Source organism: Leishmania martiniquensis, chromosome 1 (assembly GCF_017916325.1).
Source record: "Leishmania martiniquensis isolate LSCM1 chromosome 1, whole genome shotgun sequence".
Classification (NCBI taxonomy): Eukaryota; Euglenozoa; class Kinetoplastea; order Trypanosomatida; family Trypanosomatidae; genus Leishmania; species Leishmania martiniquensis.
This window is the reverse complement of record NC_090136.1, coordinates 125173-148127: the sequence shown is the minus strand read 5'-3', so window position 1 is coordinate 148127 and position 22955 is coordinate 125173. Positions and strand designations below refer to the sequence as shown.

At 64.6% G+C, this 22955-nt stretch overlaps 5 protein-coding genes across 5 annotated transcripts; all 5 read right to left on the bottom strand.

Annotated features, from left to right (window-relative positions):
* Nucleotides 1–338: 338 nt before the first annotated feature.
* LSCM1_08191 (uncharacterized protein) lies at nucleotides 339–4778 on the bottom strand (the record flags this gene model as incomplete). Its single annotated transcript, XM_067325529.1, has 1 exon — nucleotides 339–4778. The coding sequence occupies one exon, from the start codon at nucleotides 4776–4778 to the stop codon at nucleotides 339–341; it is 4440 nt and encodes a 1479-aa protein (XP_067181704.1).
* Nucleotides 4779–8241: 3463 nt separating this feature from the next.
* On the bottom strand, nucleotides 8242–10383 carry LSCM1_08190 (uncharacterized protein; the record flags this gene model as incomplete). Its single annotated transcript, XM_067325528.1, has 1 exon — nucleotides 8242–10383. One exon carries the CDS (start codon nucleotides 10381–10383, stop codon nucleotides 8242–8244), a length of 2142 nt encoding a protein of 713 aa, XP_067181703.1.
* Nucleotides 10384–13411: 3028 nt separating this feature from the next.
* On the bottom strand, nucleotides 13412–15508 carry LSCM1_08189 (uncharacterized protein; the record flags this gene model as incomplete). Its single annotated transcript, XM_067325527.1, has 1 exon — nucleotides 13412–15508. The coding sequence occupies one exon, from the start codon at nucleotides 15506–15508 to the stop codon at nucleotides 13412–13414; it is 2097 nt and encodes a 698-aa protein (XP_067181702.1).
* A 962-nt stretch (nucleotides 15509–16470) lies between these two features.
* LSCM1_08188 (uncharacterized protein) lies at nucleotides 16471–17436 on the bottom strand (the record flags this gene model as incomplete). The annotated part of the gene is made up of 1 exon (XM_067325526.1): nucleotides 16471–17436. The coding sequence occupies one exon, from the start codon at nucleotides 17434–17436 to the stop codon at nucleotides 16471–16473; it is 966 nt and encodes a 321-aa protein (XP_067181701.1).
* Nucleotides 17437–18565: 1129 nt separating this feature from the next.
* LSCM1_08187 (uncharacterized protein) lies at nucleotides 18566–20656 on the bottom strand (the record flags this gene model as incomplete). Its single annotated transcript, XM_067325525.1, has 1 exon — nucleotides 18566–20656. One exon carries the CDS (start codon nucleotides 20654–20656, stop codon nucleotides 18566–18568), a length of 2091 nt encoding a protein of 696 aa, XP_067181700.1.
* Between the last annotated feature and the right edge of the window lie 2299 nt (nucleotides 20657–22955).

Sequence of the window (22955 nt, the reverse complement as noted above, 5' to 3'; positions counted from 1 at the left end):
GTCGCCGTCGCTGTGAGACGACTGCGCCACTGGTGGGGACGGCCGCTCAGGAGGTGCAGCGCACACACGCACAGACGCCCCCCTCCTCCTCCTTCCACTCCCCCCATTCCGCACAGGCACGTGGGGGGAGTGGGGGGTGGAAGGAGGGCAGGGTGAGCATTAAGGTAGGAGGGGAAGGGGGGTATCACGATGAAGAGTCACACACACACACACAGAGGCCGTGCCGTGTATAGTCCGTGTAGGGGCGTCCGCGGCGCGGGGTGCGCGTACGGGAGCGGCAAGTGGGACCGTCAGCCTTGCTTCCACCCACCCCGCCTTTCCCTTCCACGCGCGCCCCGTCAGTCTTCATCCATGAAAAGCTCCTGAATAATGTCCCTATAGCAGTAGTGAATGGCTGGCCGGAACAGCCGCCCCGTCGAGGTGCGTGTGTGATGCGCCGCATCCCAAGTGTCGTACAGAACGCGGACATGCCGGACACGTTCGTACGGGGCGGCGTCTCCGTGCTGCGTCGCCCACGCCGCGAGCGAGGCGGCGGCGGCCTGATTCAGCGCCGGATCGCCCAGGCATTGGGGCCACCACCCGTCGACGACTGCAGCCCAGCTCAGCCGCTGCGGCGATGAAGGCGACAACCGTAGCGGCGAGGTGGGAGAGGTTGGCTGCGGGTGTGGCGATGGCACTGCCACAGCGGCGGTGGCAGCAACGGTCGTTTGGAGAAAGCCACGCAGGCGCTGCGCGTCGGTGAGGACGAGAGCGCAGATGTACCGTCGATATGGATGCACGAGCACGCAGACGCCGCCCTCGAGGCAGAGCGGGTGCTGTGCGTAGAGCGCCTCCAGAGGTTCGAGGGCGATGCAGTGACCATTGCTTGTCGTGGCGTGGTGCGGCCGCAGGGAGGCGACCCGACGGAAAGAGCCGTCCGGGCAGCGCTCCACGACGTTCTCCGTGTGCAGCCAGCCGCTCCTCTCCAGCACCGCCGCCGTCCTCTCCGGCTGCCGGTAGTAGCCGGCCATGATGGTGGGGCCACGCAGCAACAGCTCACCTGCTGGTCGTTCGGAGTGATGCGTCCAGCCACTTAAGCCAGCGCCGCCACCACTCCAGGCTGCCGCGGCGGTGGCGGCGGCGGCGCTGCTCATGAACGTCGCGCGGGTGGTGAGGACGTCGCGCATCTTGACGTGCACTGGCCCCATTGGACCGCCGATCGAATCGAGCTGCGCCGCGCAGTACGCCTGCTGCAGCCCGCACCCGGCAGTTTCCGCGACGCCATAGGATTGCACGAGGGACGCGCCGCACACGACGGCGAGGTACTCTTGGTCACGCGGGTGCAGCGGGGCGGCGCCCGCCCCGCCCCGGACAAGCACAAGCCGGCAGCGGCCACCGAGCAGCTCGCGCGAGGGGGCAAAGATGGTGGAAAGCAGAAACGGTGTCTGCAGCCCGCGCCGCATCGCCTGCCGCCGCGCCTCGTACGCGGCCTCGAACAGCAGCTGGCGATACCCGGTGGACACCATCGTCTCGACGGTGCGGCGCAAACGCGCCAGTGTCGCCGGCAGAGCTGGAAAGATAGTGGGCTGGTACTCGGTGAGGTCGCCGTGAGGGCGCGCCCACGTGTCGAAGAGCGTGCGGCGCGTGCCGTAGCACACAAGGATTCCGCGGATGAGCGATGCCGTCTCTGCCACGAATTCACAGACGTCGTGCAGAGGGAGGTACGCCATGTACGAGGGTCGCCCCGCTGGGGCGGTGCGGGAGCGCAGGGCGGGCATGTAGGCTGTCGAGTAGCGGGCGATGCGGCCGTGGCCACGCCCACCACGCCCGGCGTCCTCCGCGGCGGTGCTGCTGCTGCTGCTGTCACAGATGGAGGCAGCAGTGCTAGTCGTTGTGCCGCCCCCACCCGTGACGCGACGCGGCCCATCTTCGCTATCCACGTCGGTCGAGTCGAGGTACTCTTGGTGGGCAGCCACGGAGGCCCTGACGGCGCCGTGCGTGAGGAGAACACCTTTAGGATCGCCTTCGGTGTAGAGGATGAAGGCGATGCCATCTGGCTCGAGAGGGGCGAGTAGCAGCTGCGGCGTCCCGTCGTTCATCATCACCGGCGGCGCGCCGGCCGCGGCGATGTTGCCGGCTGCTACCCATGGCGTTGGCGTCGGGTTACCATAGCCGCCACCAGATCTGCGTAGAGGCAGATCCGTTAGCGGCTTCCTTCCCTCCGCTGATGCCGACACGCGCCTCGCCGCGGCGCTGGGAGGCATGACGGGGGCCGTAGCGGCACCGTGGGATGCCGTGCACGCGGTGGTTGTCCCGCTGTCGCTGACGGCCGCAGTGGGGGCAAGCTTGGCGCTCCCGCCCGGCGAGGTCGTCGCCGCGCACGCGGTGCCGCGTAGGTCATCCACGCCGAGCTCGCTGCTCAAGCGACGACGGCGGGAGGCGCCTGGCCGCGTCGAGGGGGCGGCGGCGTGAGCCCCAGCGCGGGCCCAGCGTTGCTGCTCATGGTGGCGCAGACGCGCCTGCTGCAGCTGCAGCCGCCGTTCTTGCACCTTGCGTTGGCGCCACGCCGCGAGCTTCGCCTCGCCATGCATGAGCACATCGCTCCACCATAGCGCTTCTTCCTCCTCATCGCCTTCGTCGTCCTCCTCTCCATCGTGCCCCTCCGCAGGTGCGTCGTCGGCCCGGCACGACGACTGCCGCGCTTGCGTGCGTGCGCGGGACCGCCATGGCGGCGGTGGCGCGGCAGCCGTCGCACTGCTACGCGCCACCGATGCATGGCCGTCGCCGCTGTCGCCGTCGCTGCGCGGAGGCTCGGCGCAGCGGACGACGATGAACCGAAGTGAAGGCGCGCGCCGTTTCGCTGAGGGCCCGGCGAACGCTTCCCCGCATGTCACCGCCGCCGCATCGCTGCTCTCACCCTCGCCGCGATGGTGATGGCCGCTCTCATTCGCTGTCATGGGCGTGCACGTGGCTCGTGTGCGAGCGCTGCGAGCTGCCGCCTCTGCCGTTGCAGCAGCGTCGTCGAAATGCCGGCGCAATGCGCGGTGGGCAGCGGGGCTGCACACGAGCACCCGCATCTCCGCCGCCGTGTCCATGGCGACCCGCGCCATGGTCCTAGGCGACCTGTCGAAGACGACGACAACGAGCCCGACACTCCACGCCGCGTAACACGTGACGAGCCACTCCCATCGCGCGTCTTCGACGATGCCGATTAGGTCGCCAGGGCGCAGGCCCATGCTGCGCAGGCCAAAGCCAAATGCCTCGACACGCGACCACCACACACACGCGGTCATGTACTGCTTTGGGCCGAGATAGTAAAGCGACGGCGACTCGGCATGCCGCTCCTGCTGCAACGAGGGCAGAGGAGCTGTGGTGCCACCATCCACGTCGCCGGCCAGTGGAGCGGGGCAGCGCGGGCGGCGCTTGTGCGGCGCATCGCTGATTGGCGGGCACGAGGTATCGTCCTCGGCCTCCCCGCGTGCGTTGTCGAGCCGGCCACCGCCGCCGCCGCGGTTGCCGTATCGCCGCCATAGCGCGTCGTCCGGTGACAGCTCCGTCACGCGATCGATGCTGCGCCAGCAGACGAACGGCGCGGCACCGATACGGTGGCACGCCGCTGCCATTTCCTCCACAAGCGAAATGAAGTGTCCGGCCACCGGCTGGGCCTCCGTCACTGCCACACCACTCGCCGTCGCGGCGTCGCGCGCGTGGCGGTCGAGGCCTGCCTCGGACACCAGCAGCGCCGGAATTGAGGCAGCCGCTTTGGCCGCAGCCCCCGCGCCGGTGGCACCTGCGGCGGCGCCAAGCAGCAGGACGCTCGGGATGGCCGGTACCATGCGACCACACCCCATCGGGGGCGACCACGTGGCGGTCAACGCGGCGGGCGCCTTTGCCGCGCAGAGAGCCGTCTGCTGATTACGATAGAAATTGCGCAACGCGGGCAGCGGCACGCGGGCCATGTGCGGGGCGGCGTACACGGTGCTCTCGACGTCGCGGTACACGCCCTCGTCATCGTCGTAGTAATATTGGAAGGCATCCGCACAGTCCATCGGGCCAAAGTCGTCGTCGTCATGGCCCTCTTCGCCGCCGGTCACCTCCTCCTCTTTACTCTCCCGCGCACCAGCACCTTCATCGCCCGTGCCTGGCGGTGGCCGATCGATTACAGCGGCACAGGGCGAGGCCGCCCTCCTCACGCGGTCGCCGTCCTTCGCGGTCGACGCATCCAGTGAGCTGATCGGCAGCCCACCGGTCGTCGTGAGCTGTTGTGCCGACACCGGCGTCGAGGTCGCTGGCGGCTGTGCGGCGGGGAGGGGCTCAGCGCCGTTACTGAGGCGACCCTTCGACAGAGCAGTCGGTGTGAGGGGGGCGGCGGCGGCGGCCGTGGCGCTGGGCATGAGCACACACGTGGCGCTTGCTGCCTCTGCGGATGCGGGTGGTGGCACGCCGGGGTGCGTGCAGACGGACCGCTTTTTCTCCACCGCAGGCTGCGCCGCCGCCAGATGATTGGGCAGCTGCAGCTGCCAGGCTGCAGGCGGCGTCGGCGCTGACTTGGTGGTGAGCAGGCGTGAGATCGCGGCGGCGGCGTTGCTACCCGCTCCAGTGCCGCCACCACCGCTTCGAATACTAGAAAGGTTGACAACGCACTTACGAGCTTCGCCCACATCACCGGCGGGAGCCGCAAAACACGTCGGCAATGACACGACGCCGTTAGGTGCTCTCGCGCGCCCCGATGCCGTTGGGAGTGCCGCCGCCTCTCCCTCCAGTGCATCCGTCGGCGCTGTGGTGGCGGTGGAGGCCATCAAGGAGCTATCTCTGTGTGAGTGCTGGCCGTCATGGCGTGCATCAGCCAGCAGCGGCACCGAGCATGGCTGCCTCCACGAAACATTTTGTTTCTGCTGTGTGGCGCGGAGGTTCGGGTACAGGGACTGGTCGTTGCGGCACTGCAGCAGCGCCACAAGCAGCGCACCCATCGAAGAACGGTGATTGTACGCGCGAGTACAACGCAGCCAAGGCACGCCGGCATACCCAGAGGGAAGGGCTGATTGGTTGCCGGTGTGCCCGACCGAGCGGGCGCGCGTGCGTGTGTCTTCGTCGGCCTTTACTCTCACCAGCTCTTGATGGTCCTTGCCCTCCACCCCCTTCCCCCCAACGCTGACGCCACCACTGCTACAATCGCAACAGATAGCAACAACTTGCGCTGGCACACACGCCCTCAGAGAACAACGGTGTAGGCGCTCGCAAGAGCAAGCGAGAGGGCGACAGGAGGGTAAAAAAAAACAGTAACAGAAAGTGTGGAGACGAGGCGCTAACACACACACGCACACACACTGGCACACAGAGACAGCTGTGCCCTGCGCGCCACTCTCTCACGCCCTCTGCACGTTCCGTGCCGTGAAGGGGAGGGCGGTGGCGAGGGAGCAGCCAGAGCTGGCGCGCGCTGCGACTCGGAAAGGATTGCCAAGCTGCGTCGGAGGAGGAAACAGGTGACAGTCTGTTCGCAGGCACCCCTCACAACATGCGACCTGGTGAAGCAAGCAGCGCCGAGGGCGGCAGAAAGTTCAGGGAGGAGAGCGGAGCAGCACGTAAAAGGAGGGAGGAGGAGGAGGATGTGTGTGTGGTGGTGGAAGGGGGGGAGGCCGTTGTGCTCGGCTGAACGTGTTGCGCAGGGGTGCTGATGTGCAGGTGGCACGAGGAGAGGAGATGGGGTAAGGCAAGCGGGAGGCGCGGTAAGGGGAGGGGAGGGGGGACGAGGGCTCACGGGTGGTGTTTAGACGACAGCAGTGATTGGAGGCGTTGCTGTCCTGCAGGCGTGTGCGTGCGCGTGCGCGTCCGCCCAGCTGAGCGGCACACACACAGACAGAGACACACACAATACCTGCACGAGTCGCCACTAGACGCAGGCGTAATCGAGAGAGAAAAAATGGATAACACCGTGTGTGTGTGTGTGCCGTAGGGGAGACGAGGAGGAAGGGGGAGGGGACGGTGGAGAGGGAGGCCGTTGAGACAGAAGGGAACACCAGGACGGTTGCAACAACAACGATCGCGGCGCCCCCTCCCCCCTGCCCACAGGACTGTCTGACAGCGACATGCAGAGGCGGGCGCTGCTGGATGGCCTTCGGTGACCACCGCCTCACCCCTTCGCCAAGAGAGGATCGCGCACCCTTCCGCTCTCCAGCAATCACAGGCCCCATCTTGCGAGAGCGGCTTTGGCCGATGCAGAGCTAAGCGAAGGAGGGGCGCAAGGGCTGAGGGTCATCTCAGCGCCGTCGGCCCCCTCCCTTTTCTCGTCCACCTGGGCGAGTGTAGACCTTGGCGCACCTCATATTGAGGTAACAGATGTCGATCGGGTTCGCCCCCGTCGTCCGCATCACACACACACCACACACACACACACAAATATGAGGAGAGCAACGGAAAGGGCCACAGCGCCGCGAACGCCCTCACGGCGCCTCGGAGAGGCCGGCGAGACGCTGCCGTGCCGCTCTTGTTCTTTGACCCGAGCAGCAGCAGCAGCAGCGGGGTGGTGGTGGTGAACGGCGTCCCCCCCGCCGCCCGCTGCAGCGACTCGTCACCGGATGCAGCGAAGAGTGCTTCGCGGGGTGTGGGTGGATGGGTGGATGTCCGCAGGTTTGTGACCCGAACCCACTCTCCATTGCTTTGCTGCTGGCACGTCTAGGATGACGCCGTTCGAACTGTGTGTACGTTGAAGGCGGGGCGGGCGGGGTCATTCGGAGACTACAGCGGTGCTTGCGATCCCATGCCCTACAGCGATGCTCCAGGGGCGAGGGGAGGGGGGAGGAGGAGGAGGTCAGAGCGCCATATCTGCGCCGACGATGGAAGCCTCGCAGAGGCCCTCGACATTGGCGGAGAGAGTACACCGCGCGCGCCACCCTCATCAGCTCCCGGCGGATCGGCAGCTGTGCGGGTCCGTCGGCTTGTGGCACACACACACACGCTTACACAGACGCCTTTCTAATGGGGGCAGCTGGTGTGTGTCTGTCTCTGGCCTTTGAAGGCTGGGGGTGGGGGAGGGGCTCTGCGCCTGATTACCGCGTCTGCTGCTCTGTCGGTATGTACAAAGAGGAGGACTGCACACTGTCTCGGGGGGAGGCCAGGGGGTTGCACCCCCCCGCCCTCCCTCTGCCATCCCGTAATGCTGACTCAAACACGTGAGTACGCAGAGGAGGACGTGTGAGTGGGGTAACAGGGGAGGGAGAGGGGGATGCGGTGACAGCAACAGAGGGTGAGGGGAAAGAAAGGGAGAGCAAAAAAAAAAGAAGAGAGAGACGACGCGAACGGACGAACGCAGGCGGAAGAGGGAACATTTTTTTTTGATCTCCGGAAAGTGAGAGAGGGAGGGGGAGGGGGAGAAGGGAGGGCTTACCGCGCAGACGCGCACCGGCGCAAGCATGCGATGAGAGGGGGGGGAGGCGGCGACGGTCGTGCTTGTGCGCCTTAACGAAAGCATAGAGACTTATACGCCCGCAGAGAGCGAGATCGAGCGACACTCGGTGAAGACGTACGCGTCACTCAGCACATCAGCAATAACGAGATGATAAGGACGACTGCATAGAAAGAGGAGAGGAGAGGAGAGGAGGAGGGGGGCGGCGACGGTGGTGCACATCACCATCCCCGTATAACGGCAACAGACAGGGCAAACAGAAAGACACACACACACACACGTGATGGGCCACCGGCGCGCGTAGCTGCGAAGAAGAAGCGACACAGTAAATGAAACAGAGGGGAGGGGAGGGGTTGGTGCGCAGAGACACTCACCCTCTCTCTCTGTACGTGTGTGTGTGCGTGCGTGTGTGAGAGAAAGAAAGAGGGAGGGAGCCGAGGGGCAAAACGTGCTTGCACCGCAGCTCTCATACGCTAAAGGTGCTCACAGCAGAGACTGAGACACACACACACAGAGAAGAGAACGGAAAGACACATGAAGGGATAGCCGTTAGAAACGCATCGGCAGCGCACTCGTCCATGCCGTTGGCCACGCCCGCAGCGAGCGGGAAAAAAGGCGCAGGTGTCGCAGAGAGGGCGGCAGACGGGGGAGTGGGAGGGCGACAGAGACGGCGAGGGAGGCAGGGTTAAACAGACACGCCTTTGAGGCGAGGACGCGGAGGGCAATCGAGTGCGACTTGCGCACAACGCCATGGCCCACTCGTCCTCCGCCTCCCCTTCGCGTGCCGCTCATCCATTGGACCACTTCGCCACCGCTCCCTCTGCCCCCCTTTCCGGAAGCGGCGGTGGGAAGACGCTCGCTTAGTCGTCTGTGAAGAGCTCCGCGATCGTCTGTGCGTACTGTGCGTCGATGACGCGGCGCTTCAGCTTCTGGGCTGCCGTCAGAATGTCGTTCTCTGGCGTCCACTCATCGTCGATGACGCGCACCCGCTTCACGCACTCGAAGGACGCGCGGTTCGAGGCGCGTGCCGTGTCGGCCATCGAGATCGCCGCTGCTTGCTGGAAGCGTTGATCCTTCAGCAGGGCCGGGTACTCGCCCTCGATCCCGTGCTTCGCCGCAAAGCTCGTCGCGCGTGCTTCGTCAGTCAACGCCAGCGCCGTGATGTACGGCTTGTCGGGGTGCACCAATACGCACACGCCGTTCGGCTGCAGCAGCTCGTTGCCGGCGTAGACCGCCTCCAGCGCCTCCAGCGCAATGTACTCGCCCAGGCAGTTCTTCGCCAGCGCCTTGACGCGCCCCACAATGCGCATCTTTCCCTCCGCGGTGAAGCTGCCAACGTCGCCGGTGTGGAACCAGCCGTCCTCGTCCAGCGCCTCGCGCGTCAGCTCGGGCTGCTTGTAGTAGCCCTTGAACAGGTACGGCCCGCGCGACAGCATCTCCCCACGCGGCTCGGGGGTGTCCGTGTGCTTGTACTCGTCGATGTCGAGCAGCTTCAGCTCCTGACCGGGCTCCATCAGCCCTGTCACATTCGCTTCCGTGTCGCCGGCGATCTGCAGACCGCCGACGCACACCGTCTCCGTGAGGCCGTAGCCGATCACGACGCGGCCAAAGACGACGTTGACGAATTCCTGCGTGGACTCGGAGAGTGGGCCGCCGCCGCTCAGCATAATGCGGAGGCGACTGCCCAGCACCGCCCGGGGCGCTGCGAACACCTTCTCGTTCCAGTACGGCGTGTCTTTGCCCTCCTTCAGCGCCGCCAGCCGGCTCTGGTAGGCGTAGTCGAAGACCTGCCGCTTGAGGGTGCCCACCGGCGGCAGCTTCGCCTCCACGGCCTTCTTCAGGGTGTCGAACACGCGCGGCACACCAGCCAGCATGGACGGATTGAAGGTGATCAGGTCGCCGTGCGGCCGCGCCGTGGCGTCCGTCAGCGTGCGCGGGGTGCCGAAGCCGACAAAGGCGCCGCGGAAGATGAAGATGTTCGTGATGGTGAACTCCATGATGTGCGCCATGGGCAGGTACGAGAGGTACGCCTCCTCGGGGGACGGCTCGCCAATCAGCTCCAGCACACGTGGCTCGAGGGTGTGCAGGCCGGCGGCCAGCGTGCGGTGCGTGTGCATGACACCCTTCGGGTCGCCAGTGGTGCCGCTTGTGTACATAATGAGCGCCAGGTCGTCGTCGCTCAGCGGGCCTGCGCCCTTCGCGGCACCGGCCGCAAGGTGCGCCGCACCCATGGCCTCTACCTCTTCAAAGCTCACCACCTGCTCACCGTGCGTGTCGAGCGAGGCGGGCAGGGGGCCGACGTGGAGGATCGGCACCTGAGGCATGACGCCGTTTTTCATTAGCTTCAGCACGTTCGCCACGTTCGCCGCCCCGCAGAGGATGGCCCGACTCTCTGTCTCGTGCAGCGCATGCGCCAACGCCGCTTCGCCGAGGTTCGCGTAAACGGTGGCAGCAACGGCGCTGCGGGACCAGATGCCGTAGATGCCGATCAGCCACTCGACACACGTGTCGAGGTAAATGGAGACGTTTGCGTTCGCCGTGACGCCGAGGACGCCGAGACCGGCGCCGAAGTTGTGAATGCGCCGCGCCAACTCCCCGTAGGTCACGTACACGACATCGTCGAAGTGGGTAATGGATACTATTCGCTCTCTCTGTGTCGCACCTCTCGCGCTGCCACTGGAGGGCGCCGGCTCTTTCGTAACGCACTTCACGGGGCGGTAGCCAAGCACGCGCTGGTGCGTGCGCTCGGCGCAGTACTGCAGCATTGAGGTGTAAAAGATGGGCCGCACCGCCGCTGCCGCGAGGATGGCCTCGTGCTGCGCCGCGGATACGCCGCCGATGCGGTAGATCGCCGAGGCGTGCGCGCTCTCTGTGCCGGGCACACGCTGCACGAAGCTACCACCACACGCCGCACGCCGGCGCTCGAGCTCCTCGGCGCGTGGGTCGGGCGTCAGCTGCGCCGCGTTGCGCTTCGCCATCAGCGAGACAACGCAGTTGCCCATCTTCGTGTGTGTGTGTGTAAGTGTGTGAGAAAACAGAGATGACTCGTGAAGGGGATGGGATGAGGGGAGTGCTCGATGATGCACGTGGGTGCGTCTGTGCGCGTCTAACGCGATACTGTTCCTGACAACCGTGCCGGAGGTACATCGTAATGTGGCCAACGGAGATGAGGCAGCGGATGAAGAGCAGAGATGGTGAGCAACGTTAGAGAGCGCGATGATGCATGGGGGGAGGGGGAGGAGGAGGAGGGCATCTTGTGCGCATCTGCCGGAATGCCCGCCTCCACCCTTGGGGTGGATGCTGGGAGGAAGACAGATACATACACTGGCGCCTGATTGCCGTCCCTCGTTGGTGGAGGGGAAGGGGGAGAGAGAAAGACGAGGATGTCTGCCCGTGTGAATTTGTCTGTGCGCGCGTGAAGTGGAGGGCGACTGATGGAGTGGATGGGCCGGCGGCGCTCGGCGGTACGCCGCGCAGGGGCTTTACATGCGCCGGCACACCGTCGAGGAAGCGGCGTGGCACCTCACAAGAGAGACGCCGAGGCGAAGGTGAAGCGGTGATGGTGTTGCGAAGGTGGACGGTGAGGACTGACGTAGCGGCAGTGGTGGTGGCTTGGACAGCGCCGCTGATGAGCACGGTGGCCGTTCGTAACGACTCGGATCGGCGCCGCCGCTCTTGTCGCGCGCGCGCGCTCTCGCTGTCTGCCTCATCGCACTACGCGCACCAGCCCCTGCAACCATGGGGGATGGCACATCCCCGCGCTCTCCTCCTCGATGGCCTCGTTGCATAGATCGCAACGTATTTAATTGGGAAGTGGGACGGCGCGCTAACACACCGGCACAGAAAGAGAGAGAGGGAGGTTGGGATGCACGAGAGCAGGGACGGCAGGCGACACCGCTAGAGGATCGGTGCTGCGACCTCTCTCACGCCCCCTCCTCCTCCTCCTTCCCCTTGATGCCGCGCTGCTGCACGAATACCAACGCCTTCCTCTCCGTCGTGCATGTAGTGGTGCGGGTGTGCGGCTTGGCTGAGTGAGCGACAACGCATATGTCGCTCGGCACCCACAGGCTTGATTGCGCGTACAGGGACAACAGAGTCTCTAGCGGGATGCACTTGCCCAACCGTGGTGCCGACATCGCCAGCGTAGAGTCAGCTGTCCGCGTGGATGACGGCCCTGGTGACGCTGTTCTTCTTCTAGCAGCCCTTGAGGGGCAGAGAGCCGCGCGGCTCCGGGTGATCTGTGTGCTTGTCATCCGGCGTGTTTACCAGCTCCACCCAGCAGGCCGACACACGCAGGCTCGCGGTCACTAACAAGCCGTTTCAGCCCATTGCCAACGGCTTTGGTAAGCCCGCCAGCCCTAGATGAGCCGCCGCCAAGGGCGCCGCTCAGCGCCGCCTCGCCGAGGCTTGCGTACACCCTGATGACCACACGCCGTACGCCGATGTGCGCCACTCCCAGCCCGCCTCGAGATACATGCCAGCCTTGCAGTTGGGGGGGGGTGATGCCGAGCTCGCGCAGCCCACGGTCAACGCTTGGCACGCCCGTCCACACCTCTTCGTGCGACACACACTGCGTTTCGTCGACGACTGCCGGCTCGAATGGCCGCTCGGGCCCGCTTACCGGATCCGCCGCACGCTCCTGCGAGACTCGAAGGGTGGGGCGGTAGGCCCGTGGGACCGCGCTTTTCGCCGGCGGCCGTCCTTCTCGCCCGTCCCCCTTGACCTGGCGGTGGATGGGCGTCCCGCTCTCGCGCTCGGTGCGCGTTCGCGTCACCAATCAGCTGGGGCACCATTCTCTCTTGCTTGCCGCGCTGAGAGGGAGTGAGTGAGTGCGGTGCGCGCCGAAAGGCTGTGCCAGTGCGGCCGGCGAGGCGTCGGGCGGGGATGAGGGGTGGGAAGGCGAGGGCGAGGCAAAGAGGAAAGCGAGACAGAGAGGGAGGGAGACGGTAACAGCGGCGAAGGCGCTGAGAGGAGTGAGGCATGCCCGCTGCCGCAGCGGGCATGCCGTCTGTGGCACACGAGCACGGCGGTGCTGGGGTGCAGGCGGCCGCGGAACGCGCCATCCACCGCGTACGATGGGCGTACCCTGTATGCAAACATGGACACCAGGAGACACCTGCCCGAAGCCTACCTCGTTGACTGGCCAGAGGGGAGGGAGGGGAAGGTGAGCTGGGACGGCTCGATGCCACCGTGGCGCAGCCCCCGTTTCTTAGTCGCACGCTATTTCTTCCGGCGTCTACCCGACTTGGCTCCCCACCCCTCAGCCACGTCACTCCGCCATACCACACACACACGTATGAATATATATTAAACAATATATATATGAGTATATATATATATATATGCACCCAAAGGCACAACAGCTCGATTCTGCCTCACGGCCCTCGTCCACGACCCTGGCGGTGGGCTGAAGGGCGCCTAGCGGTGGTGACCAGCCCACCCTCGTTGGGATACGCGGTTCACAGCACAGATGAAGAAAGCAGTCGGCGAGTGGACTCACAAATCTTTTTTCTTTTTTTTCTCTCCGCGCCGTGGTTGCGCACAATGCACTTTCTCACGCAGGCAAGCGTTTGTGCGACACCCTTTCGCCTCGTCGGCGGAGCGCCCGCACAGGCGTCCCCGCCGGTGCCACAGCATCCGCCACCGCTGCCTGAGGGCAGCCCTGCAGGCTCTCGCCTTGCCAACAGCGAGCGTGTGAGGAACTTCCCCCCTCCCCTCCCTCTGATGGCGTCACGCACGGCGGTGGGGTGACCCCATCCTAGCCTGGCAGCAGTGGCAGCAGCATCGTGAGAGGGGGTGGGGAGGTGCTCTACGAGGGAACGCAGTCCCGATGAACGCACGACAGGTCATGCGTCGGCTCAACGGAGGAGGGGGCAGATGGCCGTGGCGAAAGAAGGGGGCGAGGCGTGAGTGTGTGTGTGGGGGGGAGGGGGGAGGGGGCCGGCTTGCTGAGGAAACGACACGCACCGGGAAGGCCCCGCTCTCTTCACCCTTCCTCCCGAAGGGGCAGCCCTCCCCCCTCCCTCTCGTTCACTCCGCGAACAGCTGTGCAATTTGCTCTTCGTATTGTTTATGTACAACGCCGCGCTTGAGCTTTAGTGCCGCCGTCAGCTGGCCGTTCTCCGGCGACCACTCGTCATCGACGAGGCAAACGTTTCGGACAACCTCGAACTCGCGGCGCCGCGCCGCACGCGCCGTCTCCGCCATCGACGTCGCTGCCTTCGCCAGCAGCACCTTGTCCGTCAGCAGGGCCGGGTACTCGCCCGTGATCCCGCTCGCCTTTGCAAAGCTCGTTAGCCGGGTTTCGTCGGTGAGCACGAGAGCACAGATGTAGTTCTTCCTAGGGTCTACCACAACACATACACAGTTGTTCAGGACGAGCGGGTTGCTGCTGTAGATGGACTCAAGCACTTCCAGCGCAATGTACTCGCCCAGGCAGTTCTTCGCCAGCGCCTTAATGCGCCCCACAATGGAGACGCGACCTTCATGGTCGATGCTGCCAACGTCGCCGGTGTGGAACCAGCCGTCCTCGTCCAGCGCCTCGCGCGTCAGCTCGGGCTGCTTGTAGTAGCCCTTGAACAGGAACGGCCCGCGCAGGCAGATCTCACCGCGCGGATGCGGCTTGTCCGTGTGCTTGTAGTCATCCATATCGACCAGCTTAAGCTCCTCAGAGCTGAGCACCTGGCCCACAGCCGACGGTGTCAGGTCCCCCAACCGCTGAATCGCGCCGATGCACACCGTCTCCGTGAGGCCCCAGCCGTTGACGATGCCGCCAAAGACGACGTTGACGAATTCCTGCGTGGACTCGGAGAGTGGGCCGCCGCCGCTGAGGACGGCGCGCACGCGGCCGCCCAGAGCGGCGCGGGGGATCTTGAACACCTTCTCGTTCCAGTACGGCGTGTCTTTGCCCTCCTTCAGCGCCGCCAGCCGGCTCTGGTAGGCGTAGTCGAAGACCTGCCGCTTGAGGGTGCCCACCGGCGGCAGCTTCGCCTCCACGGCCTTCTTCAGGGTGTCGAACACGCGCGGCACGCCAATGAACAAGGTTGGGCGGAACTGTGCGAGGTCGCCGCACGGCCGCGCCGTGGCGTCCGTCAGCGTGCGCGGGGTGCCGAACGCCACGTGGGCGCGGCGCGCGAGGAGGATGTTCACCACACCAAACTCGAGGATGTGCGCCATGGGCAGGTACGAGAGGTACACCTCATCCGCACTGTGAGGAATGATGCTGTAGAGCCAATCGTCCATGGCGAGAACGCCGGCAATGAGGCTGCCGTGCGTGTGCATGACACCCTTCGGGTTGCCGGTCGTGCCGCTCGTGTACATGATGAGCGCTACAGAGTCGTTGTCCTCCGGTGGAGCGACTCCGTGGTGCGCACCCGCGCCGTGGCCCAGCTCCACGACACCCGCCCACGGCAACACGCGGCACCCGTGCAGATCCGCGCACCCGGCGACCGGCAGGGCGTCGAAGTAGATTATCGTGCAGGCGGCGATGGCACCGCTGCCGACGCCGCGTAGCAGGTTCGGCACGTTTTTGCCGTTGCACACAATCGCCTTGCACTCCGTCTCGTGCAGCGCGTAGAAGAGCGCGTCCTCTCCGAGGTTCGCGTACACGGTGGAGACGACCATGTCCTGCATCCAGATGCCGTACGTGGCTGCCAACCACTCCCAGCGCGTCTCCTCGTAGATGGATACGTTGACGCGCTTCGTGAGCCCGAGCTCGGCGAGGCCGCGGCTGAAGCCCGTCGCCGCATACCACAGCTCCCGGTACGTGACGCTGCGCTCCTCACAGAAGTACGTGATGTTCATCGGCCGAGATGACCCCTCCACCTGCTCCTTGACCACCTTGTCAATGGGGCGGTAGGTCAGCGCCACTTCATTGAGGTTTTCCTGGCAGAGCTTCGCAAAGCGCTGCGGCTGGTTCGGGCCGTAGTAAAAGTTCCTGGCACACTCCTGCTGCGCCTCCGGTGTGGCCTGCTTGCCGTTCAGGTATACCGCACTGCTGTTGGGTGTCTCTGTTCTCGCGACTGGGATGCTGTAGGGGCCGTATCGCTTCACGTCCTCGGCAAACTTCCACGGCACCTCTTCGGCCCGCGCCTTGCAATCCATCAACGACACGACACAGCCGCCCATCTCGGTCGCCTGTATGATGTGCCTCTTTCTCTTTATATATATATATGTGTGCGTCGGTGGAGAGGGGGGAATGTGGCGGGGGATGCTGAGAGCACTGGGGGGCACACACACACACACGTCGACAGCAGCACGCGTCCGCAGAGAAAGGAGGAGAAGATGAGAGGCTGCTGACAGGGGAGAGGGGAGGCGAGGGCAACAGAGGCTACCCGGACAGGGGCGATGGCATGTGCGCATGTGTATGTGTGCGTGTTGAGAAGAGGGGGAGAGAGGATGGGCACATGAAAGAGGTGTCCGCAAAGGCTCAGGAGGGCTGAGGAAAGCGCAGAAAGACATCTGCGCTGACGCACAGGGCAACTGCCGTGATGGAAGCGCTGCCTCTTTCCCTCCCCCCTCCCCTTCAGTGTAGAGGAGGCGAGGACGGGGTGCCTCCCTGCGCCATACGGGCCTGCGACCGCGAACGCGTTTGCACTACCGCTATGGTGGGCGACGTGGCAGCGTGACTCGAGCGCCTTTCGCGCGGCCCACACGTACGCCCACCGTCGCGTAAGCAGCCGGCACCACGTGACGGATCGGCGAGGGGGAGGGGGGACTGTGCTGGGGCGATGGGGCTGGTCGCAGGCCGGTGTGTGTGTGTGCGTATGTGTGGGTGAGGGGGAGGTGGGGGGATGGGACCGAGTCGTGTAGACGTTGACGAGCGCACACGTTATGGCGGAGGGGGAACACGTTCACAACAAATAGAAGGAGAGGGACGAGCGAAACTGTCAAGGGGCGAGGGCGATACCTGTGTGGCCCCCTCCACACACACACACTCACACACACACGCTCGCTCGCGGTGTCCGCGCGTGTGCAAAGGTGGAGGGACAGGGGCAAGCGGAGACGAAGGGGCGGGGGGTGTGCGTGGCAGCGATTCCCACCGCCGAGGATAGCTTTTCGTCACCATTCCGAAAAAATAAATAAATAAATTAGGCTGCAGATGCGGCGATGCGCTTGAGCACCTCCACGAAGCGGTGACACTCCTCCTCCTCTGTCGCCCAAGACGTGCAGAAACGAACGATGCTGGTGCCATTCGGCAAGCGCTCAATGGTGTCGAAGGCGAAGTGCTTTCGCAGCTCTGCGATCATGCTGTCCTTCATGATAGGGAACTGCTGATTGCTCTCCGACGGCCATGCGAATCGGATGCCGCACGCCTCCAGCCCAGCCTTAAGGATGATGGCCATCTTGTTCGCGTGAGAGCCGAGCTCAAAGATGAGGTTGCCCTGCATCAGCACCTCAAACTGAATGCCCATCAGCCATCCCTTCGCCATGAGGGCGCCGCGCTGTTTGATGAGGTGGCGCACGTTCGGCTTCAGGGCGTCGTTCAGGAGAACCAGCGCCTCCCCGAACAGGCCGCCGGCCTTCGTTGCGCCAATGTAGAACATGTCCGTTAGGCGGGCGATATCGGCCAAGGTTAGGTCGTTGACCGGGCTGCTAAGGGCCGATGCGAGGCGGGCGCCGTCGAGGAAGAGGTAAAGATTGTGTGCCCTACAGAAGGTGGAGATGTCCTCCAGCTCCTGTCTCGTGTACTGCGTGCCAACCTCCGTGGTGTTCGAGATGTAGACCAGTTTCGGCACCACCATGTGCTCCGTGCGGTTCTCGTGTAGCGCGCTCTCAATGCCCGCTATGCGCATCTTGCCGTCTGGGCTCGTCACCGTGAACACCTTGTGCCCTGTGGCCTCGATGGCACCGGTCTCGTGTGTGCTGACGTGGCCGAGGTGAGTGGCGACGACGGCCTCCCACGGGCGCAGCGCCAGGCTGCAGGCGATCAGGTTCGTCTGCGTGCCGCCGGGAACGAAATGCACGTCCGCAGTCGGCTGCTCGATCAGCTCGCGGATCATGCGGACAGCCTCCGCGCAGTGGCTGTCAAGCCCGTAGGCGACGTGCTGGGTCATGTTGTCGCTGACTATTCGCTCCAGTATCTTGGGGTGCATGGCGACGCTGTAGTCGTTCGCAAAGCTGTACAGCTTCGGATTGGCCATTGCCGTTGCTGTTGTTGCTGACGTCGTCGTCGTCGTCGTTGTCGTTGACGCCGTTGTCCTCGGCATCGCGGCTCTTGTGAACACCGAAGAAGGGAATACGGAAGCGTCTTCGGAGAGGAGGGTGCGTCTCTCTCTCTCTCTGTGTGTGTGAATATGGATGAGGGGGGGGAGGGGGTCGAGCGTGCAAATAAATAAGGACAAAGAAAAGGGGAGGGGTGGTGGTGGGGAGCTGAAGTGTGTGTGTGTGTGATGGGGGGCAGAGGTGGTGTGGACACCCTCCGACGTATGATGTGCTAATGCCGTCTTTGTTGGCGATACGCGGCAATGGTGAGGAGAGGCGGGGGCGGAGGGGAGGAGGAGGAGTCGGTGGGACAGACAGAGAGAAAAGGGAGGCACCACGTGGCGGATCGGCGAGGGGGAGGGGCTGTGCTGTGACGCGCGTTGCGCCTGCCCGCCGCTGCGCCGCATGGGGCGATGGGGCCGGTCGCAGGCCGGTGTGTGTGTGTGTGCGTATGTGTGGGTGAGGGGGAGGTGGGGGGATGGGACCGAGTCGTGTAGACGTTGACGAGCGCACACGTTATGGCGGAGGGGGAACACGTTCACAACAAATAGAAGGAGAGGGACGAGCGAAACTGTCAAGGGGCGAGGGCGATACCTGTGTGGCCCCCTCCACACACACACACTCACACACACACGCTCGCTCGCGGTGTCCGCGCGTGTGCAAAGGTGGAGGGACAGGGGCAAGCGGAGACGAAGGGGCGGGGGCGCGCGTTGGTAGTTCAAGGGCCATGCGATACGAAAGGGCAGGTCGGTCAGCGCCGAGCCAAACGTGAAGCGGCCGAGGAAGCGAAGGCGGCGACGCAGCGCTATCGCGAGTCGGCGCGAGTAGGAGGCCACCCCCGCCGTATGCGGAGCCCTCCTCCACGCACACGCGCTCCTGCGTGTCCCGCTGCAGAGGCAGAGCGCAACGCGCGAGGGAGGGAGAGAGGGAGACGCCTGCACCTCCACTCCCTTGCCCCCCCCGACGGCGCGCCCTCGCAGACTACTCGGCGAAGAGCTCCTCGATGATCGTCGCGTAGTGCTTCTCCACCTCACTGCGGCGCACCTTCATGGAGGCTGTCACAAGGTTGTTCTCTGGCGTCCATTCGTCTCTCAGCACCCGCACCCGCTTCACCAGCTCGAAGGGCTTCTTGCCGGCCCGCTTGCCGATCTCCGCGAGCGACGCGGTCACGGCGCTGTTAAAGTGGGCGTCTTTTAGAACATCTGGCCAAGACGCCTTTTCCATTTTGTGCGCGCGGGCGAATGACATCGCCTTCGCCTCATCCGTCAGCACGAGCGCCGTGATGAAGGGCTGCTGGGGGTGCACGAGCACGCAGACGCCGTTGGGCGTCGCAACCGGGCACTCGCAGTAGAGAGCCTCCAGGCTCTCCAGTGCAATGTACTCGCCCAGGCAGTTCTTGGCGAGCGCCTTCACGCGGCCAATGATGCGCATCTGCCCCGTCTCCGCGTCCATCTCGGCCACGTCGCCGGTGCGCAGCCACCCACCCGGCAGTATGGTCTCCTCCGTCAGTTTTGCTTGGTTATAGTAGCCCCTAAAGACGAAGGGGCCACGCAGCAGCAATTCGCCGCGCGGGTGCGGCTTGTCCGTGTGCTTGTAGCACTCCGTGTCTAGCAGGCGCGCCTCGACGCCGTGCAGGAGCTGCCCTGCCTCGCACTTGAGCTCGCCCGAGCGCTGCACCGCGCCGTTGCAGACGGACTCGGTCATCCCGTAACCCTGCGCTACGAGGCTGCCTAGCACCACAGTCATCCACTCCTGTGTCTTATCCGAGAGCGGGGCGCCGCCGCAGCAGATGCCACGCAACTTTGAGCCGAGAATGCTGCGTGGCATCTTGAACACCTTCTCGTTCCAGTACGGCGTGTCTTTGCCCTCCTTCAGCGCCGCCAGCCGGCTCTGGTAGGCGCGATCGAAGAGCTGCCGCTTGAGGGTGCCCACCGGCGGCAGCTTCGCCTCCACGGCCTTCTTCATCGTTTCAAAGATGCGCGGCACACCGACGAAGAAAAAGGGGTTGAAGGCGCGCAGATCACCGCACGGCCGCGCCGTGGCGTCCGTCAGCGTGCGCGGGCGGCCGAAGCAGATGAGCGCGCCGCGCAGCAGCATGATGTTCTCGCATGTGAACTCGAAGATGTGCGCCGCCGGCAGATAGGCGACGTACGCCTCCTCCTCCCTCTTGCCGAGCAGGTCTGTCAGCCGCTCATCGAGGCTCAGGGCGCCCTGCGTCAGCGCGCCGATCGTGTGCATGACACCCTTCGGGTTGCCGGTCGTGCCGCTCGTGTACATGATCAGCACCTCCGTCTCGTTGTCGTCCTGCACGGTGTAGGGTGCCGTGGACTGCTTGCCCTTTGCCAAAACTTCGGTCCACGCGAACACGTCGTGCGACTTCAAGTGCACGTCAGCAGGCAGCTCGTCGAGGTAGATGATGGTCGTGCTCTGCACCCCGTGCTTCTCCATCAGCGAGATGAGCTTGCCAACGCTCTTGCCGTTGCACACCAGCGCCTCGCACGCCGCCTCCTTGAGCGCGTAGAGGAGCGCATCCTCGCCGAGGTTCGCATACACGGTCACCCCAATCATCTCCTGCGTCCACGCACTGAGCATGGTCACCACCCACTCCCAGCGCGTCTCCTCGTAGAGCGCCACGCGGCTGCCCTTCTTGAGGCCCAACTCGACCAGGCCACGCCCAAACGCGACGAGTCGATCCCACACCTCTCCATACGTCACGTACGTCGGCTCCATTAGGTAGGTCCACTCCCACTCCCGCGCGCGGCCCTTCTCATCTACTGTGGTCTCCTTCACCACCTTGTCCACCGTGCGGTACGCCATGGCGGGCCGGCCACTGCGTTCTCGGCAGATAGTGGAGAGGCGCTGCAGGATATTGGGCCCATCGTACCAGCGAGAGCGCTGGGCGTGCTCCTCATCCGTCAGCCGCGCGCACCGGTACACGCCGGAGCGGTCGGCCTCGTCGTCCGTGACGCGCCGGTTGATGACGCCGTAGCGAAGCCGCGCTGCAAAGTCCGGGGCCTCGACCAGCCTGGTGCTGTTCAGCACCTCCATTACGGAGACGACACAGGCACCCATGTTGCCGGCGTCTTCACCTTAAGTTAGGGGCAGGTGGGTGATGGGGGGAGTGAATACGTGTGGAGGGAGGGAGGGAGGAGGAGCGGGGGTGGGGGTGGGCCACGCGTTCGACTGTGCTGGAACGAATGCTCGCCAGAGAGGGGGACTAAGCGAAGCGGCGGACAAGAAAGTAAAGAGGCTGTGCTCCAGGGCGCGGAAAGTCACGACGTGCGTGGCTGCTGCACCGTGCGGAGGTGAGGGTTGGGCGATGCGAACGGGTGTGAAAACGTTCTTGCCCTCGTCCACGCGACAGGCGACAAGAGAGGAGGAGGGGTGGAGAGAGGGAGATGATGTGTGTGTGTGTGTGCGTGTGCGTGTGTGTACGTGTGAGGAGTGGGTGAGGGCATTCCTCCTGGTCCCTCCGCCGTCTCGAACAGAGCCGCTATGGGGATGGGGGCGGAGCAACGCACCTGTACCTTGCGAGCCCGAGAGAGAGAGAAAGAGAAAGGGAGGGGGGGTGAGCTCAAGGCTAATGTGCCCATCCCGTCACCGCGCGTGCGCTCTCTTCGGCATGTCTACAGCGCTGCACAGCATAAACTGTGGAACTTCCGCTTAGAACACACACACACGCACGCACCGGCCTGCGGCCAGCCCCATCGCCCCAGCACAGCCCCCCCTCCCCCTCGCCGGTCCGCCACGTGGTGCCGGCTGCTTACGCGACGGTGGGCGTACGTGTGGGCCGCGCGAAAGGCGCTCGAGTCACGCTGCCACGTCGCCCACCATAGCGGTAGTGCAAACGCATTCGCGGTCGCAGGCCCGTGTGGCGCAGGGAGGCACCTCGTCCTCGCCTCGTTAGTGTTGAAGGGGGGGACGAGGCACTGCTCGGCTACGCTCATTCACCCCCCCACTCACTCACACAGCGGCAGCCATAAGGACAGAGAGTTGGGGCACCGGGCTCCTGAAAGGCCACGCGCAGATTCGCGAGCCACTCACTGTTCCCCTCCGCTCCCTCTTCGTTGCCTTCCCTACCGGGAAATAGTGAATCATACACGCGTGCGCGTGCGTGCACCGGTGTGTTTTTTGTTTGCTGTCCGTCGGGGTGCACGACGAGCGTCTCCCTGACCACAGAGCGCGAGTGCAGCGCCCTTTTTGCCTTCGCCCACTCCCCCCGCCTCGAGGAGGACGAGAGAGAGAGAGCGGTGAGCGGAGGAAGGAGAGGCGCGATGCTCATCGAGGCGAGGGGTGGTGGTGGTAGTGGGCGACCAGCAAGACGACGTCGCGAGGGGTAAATGGCGAGTGGAGAGCTCTTGGGAGGCGGGGTGGGGGTGGGAGAAGACGGATCGCACGCACGTTCCTCCCCCCGCCCGCCACGTGCTCCTCTTGCACGCCCTTGTTGGCCTCCTGAGTGCCGGCTTCGGCAGAGGACTTGGCTGATGAGTGGCAGCGTCCCTGTAGCGAAAGGGGGGCCCCCTGCCAACAACGAGCAGCACCGCGACGCTGCGTTTTTTTTTCTATTCGGCTGGGGGTTCAACACAATTCGGACGGAGTGAAGACCACGTGAGAAGGAAAGGTGCACGAGCAGAGGTACAGCGGTGGGCAGTGAAGCGCATACAGGCGTGCTTGCCTGAGGGCTCGGTCAGTTCGAAAGAGAGAGGGACTGCGTGCGTGTGTGTGTGGGGGGGACAGGGAGAGGCGGAAGACGTGAAAAGGGCGGGGGCGACGTGGGCAGTGGAGAGGTGTGTAGGCGGTCTGTGTGTGTGTGTGGAGGGGAGACGATGACGGCATGTATCGCCATGACGTTCCGTCAGCGCAGGCGCCAGCGTTGCGGAGCGAGCGGCCAAAGCGAGGCCGCCGGATAATGATGGACGAGCGAGTGAGTGAGAAAACGAAAGGGAGGCCTAATCTGATCCACGGCCACACACACACACACATACACACATACACGCACACACACACTCGGACAGACACAGACAGAGAGACAGAGGACGAGAGAGGGAGGGGAGACAGCAGACAACAAACGTCGGTGAGAGTGCCTTAAAGGCGCCGAAAAGGAAGCTGCCGCGGCGGCAACACCACGAAAAGCGTAGGAGCATCAACAGCACAGGCAGCGAGCCCGCCTCCGCCTCAGACTTAGTCTGACCGATTCATTCATCAGGATAGACCACAGCTGTGGGTCGCACCTGGGCACCATCGCCGAAGGGGAGAGAGGGACGGAACGGACGGCAGGAAAAAAAAGAGGGCGAAGAAAAAGGGGTGATCGGGGGGTGGGTGGGTGGCGAAGATTATCAGGCGAACGGGAAGCGAAAAAGGGGGACACCAC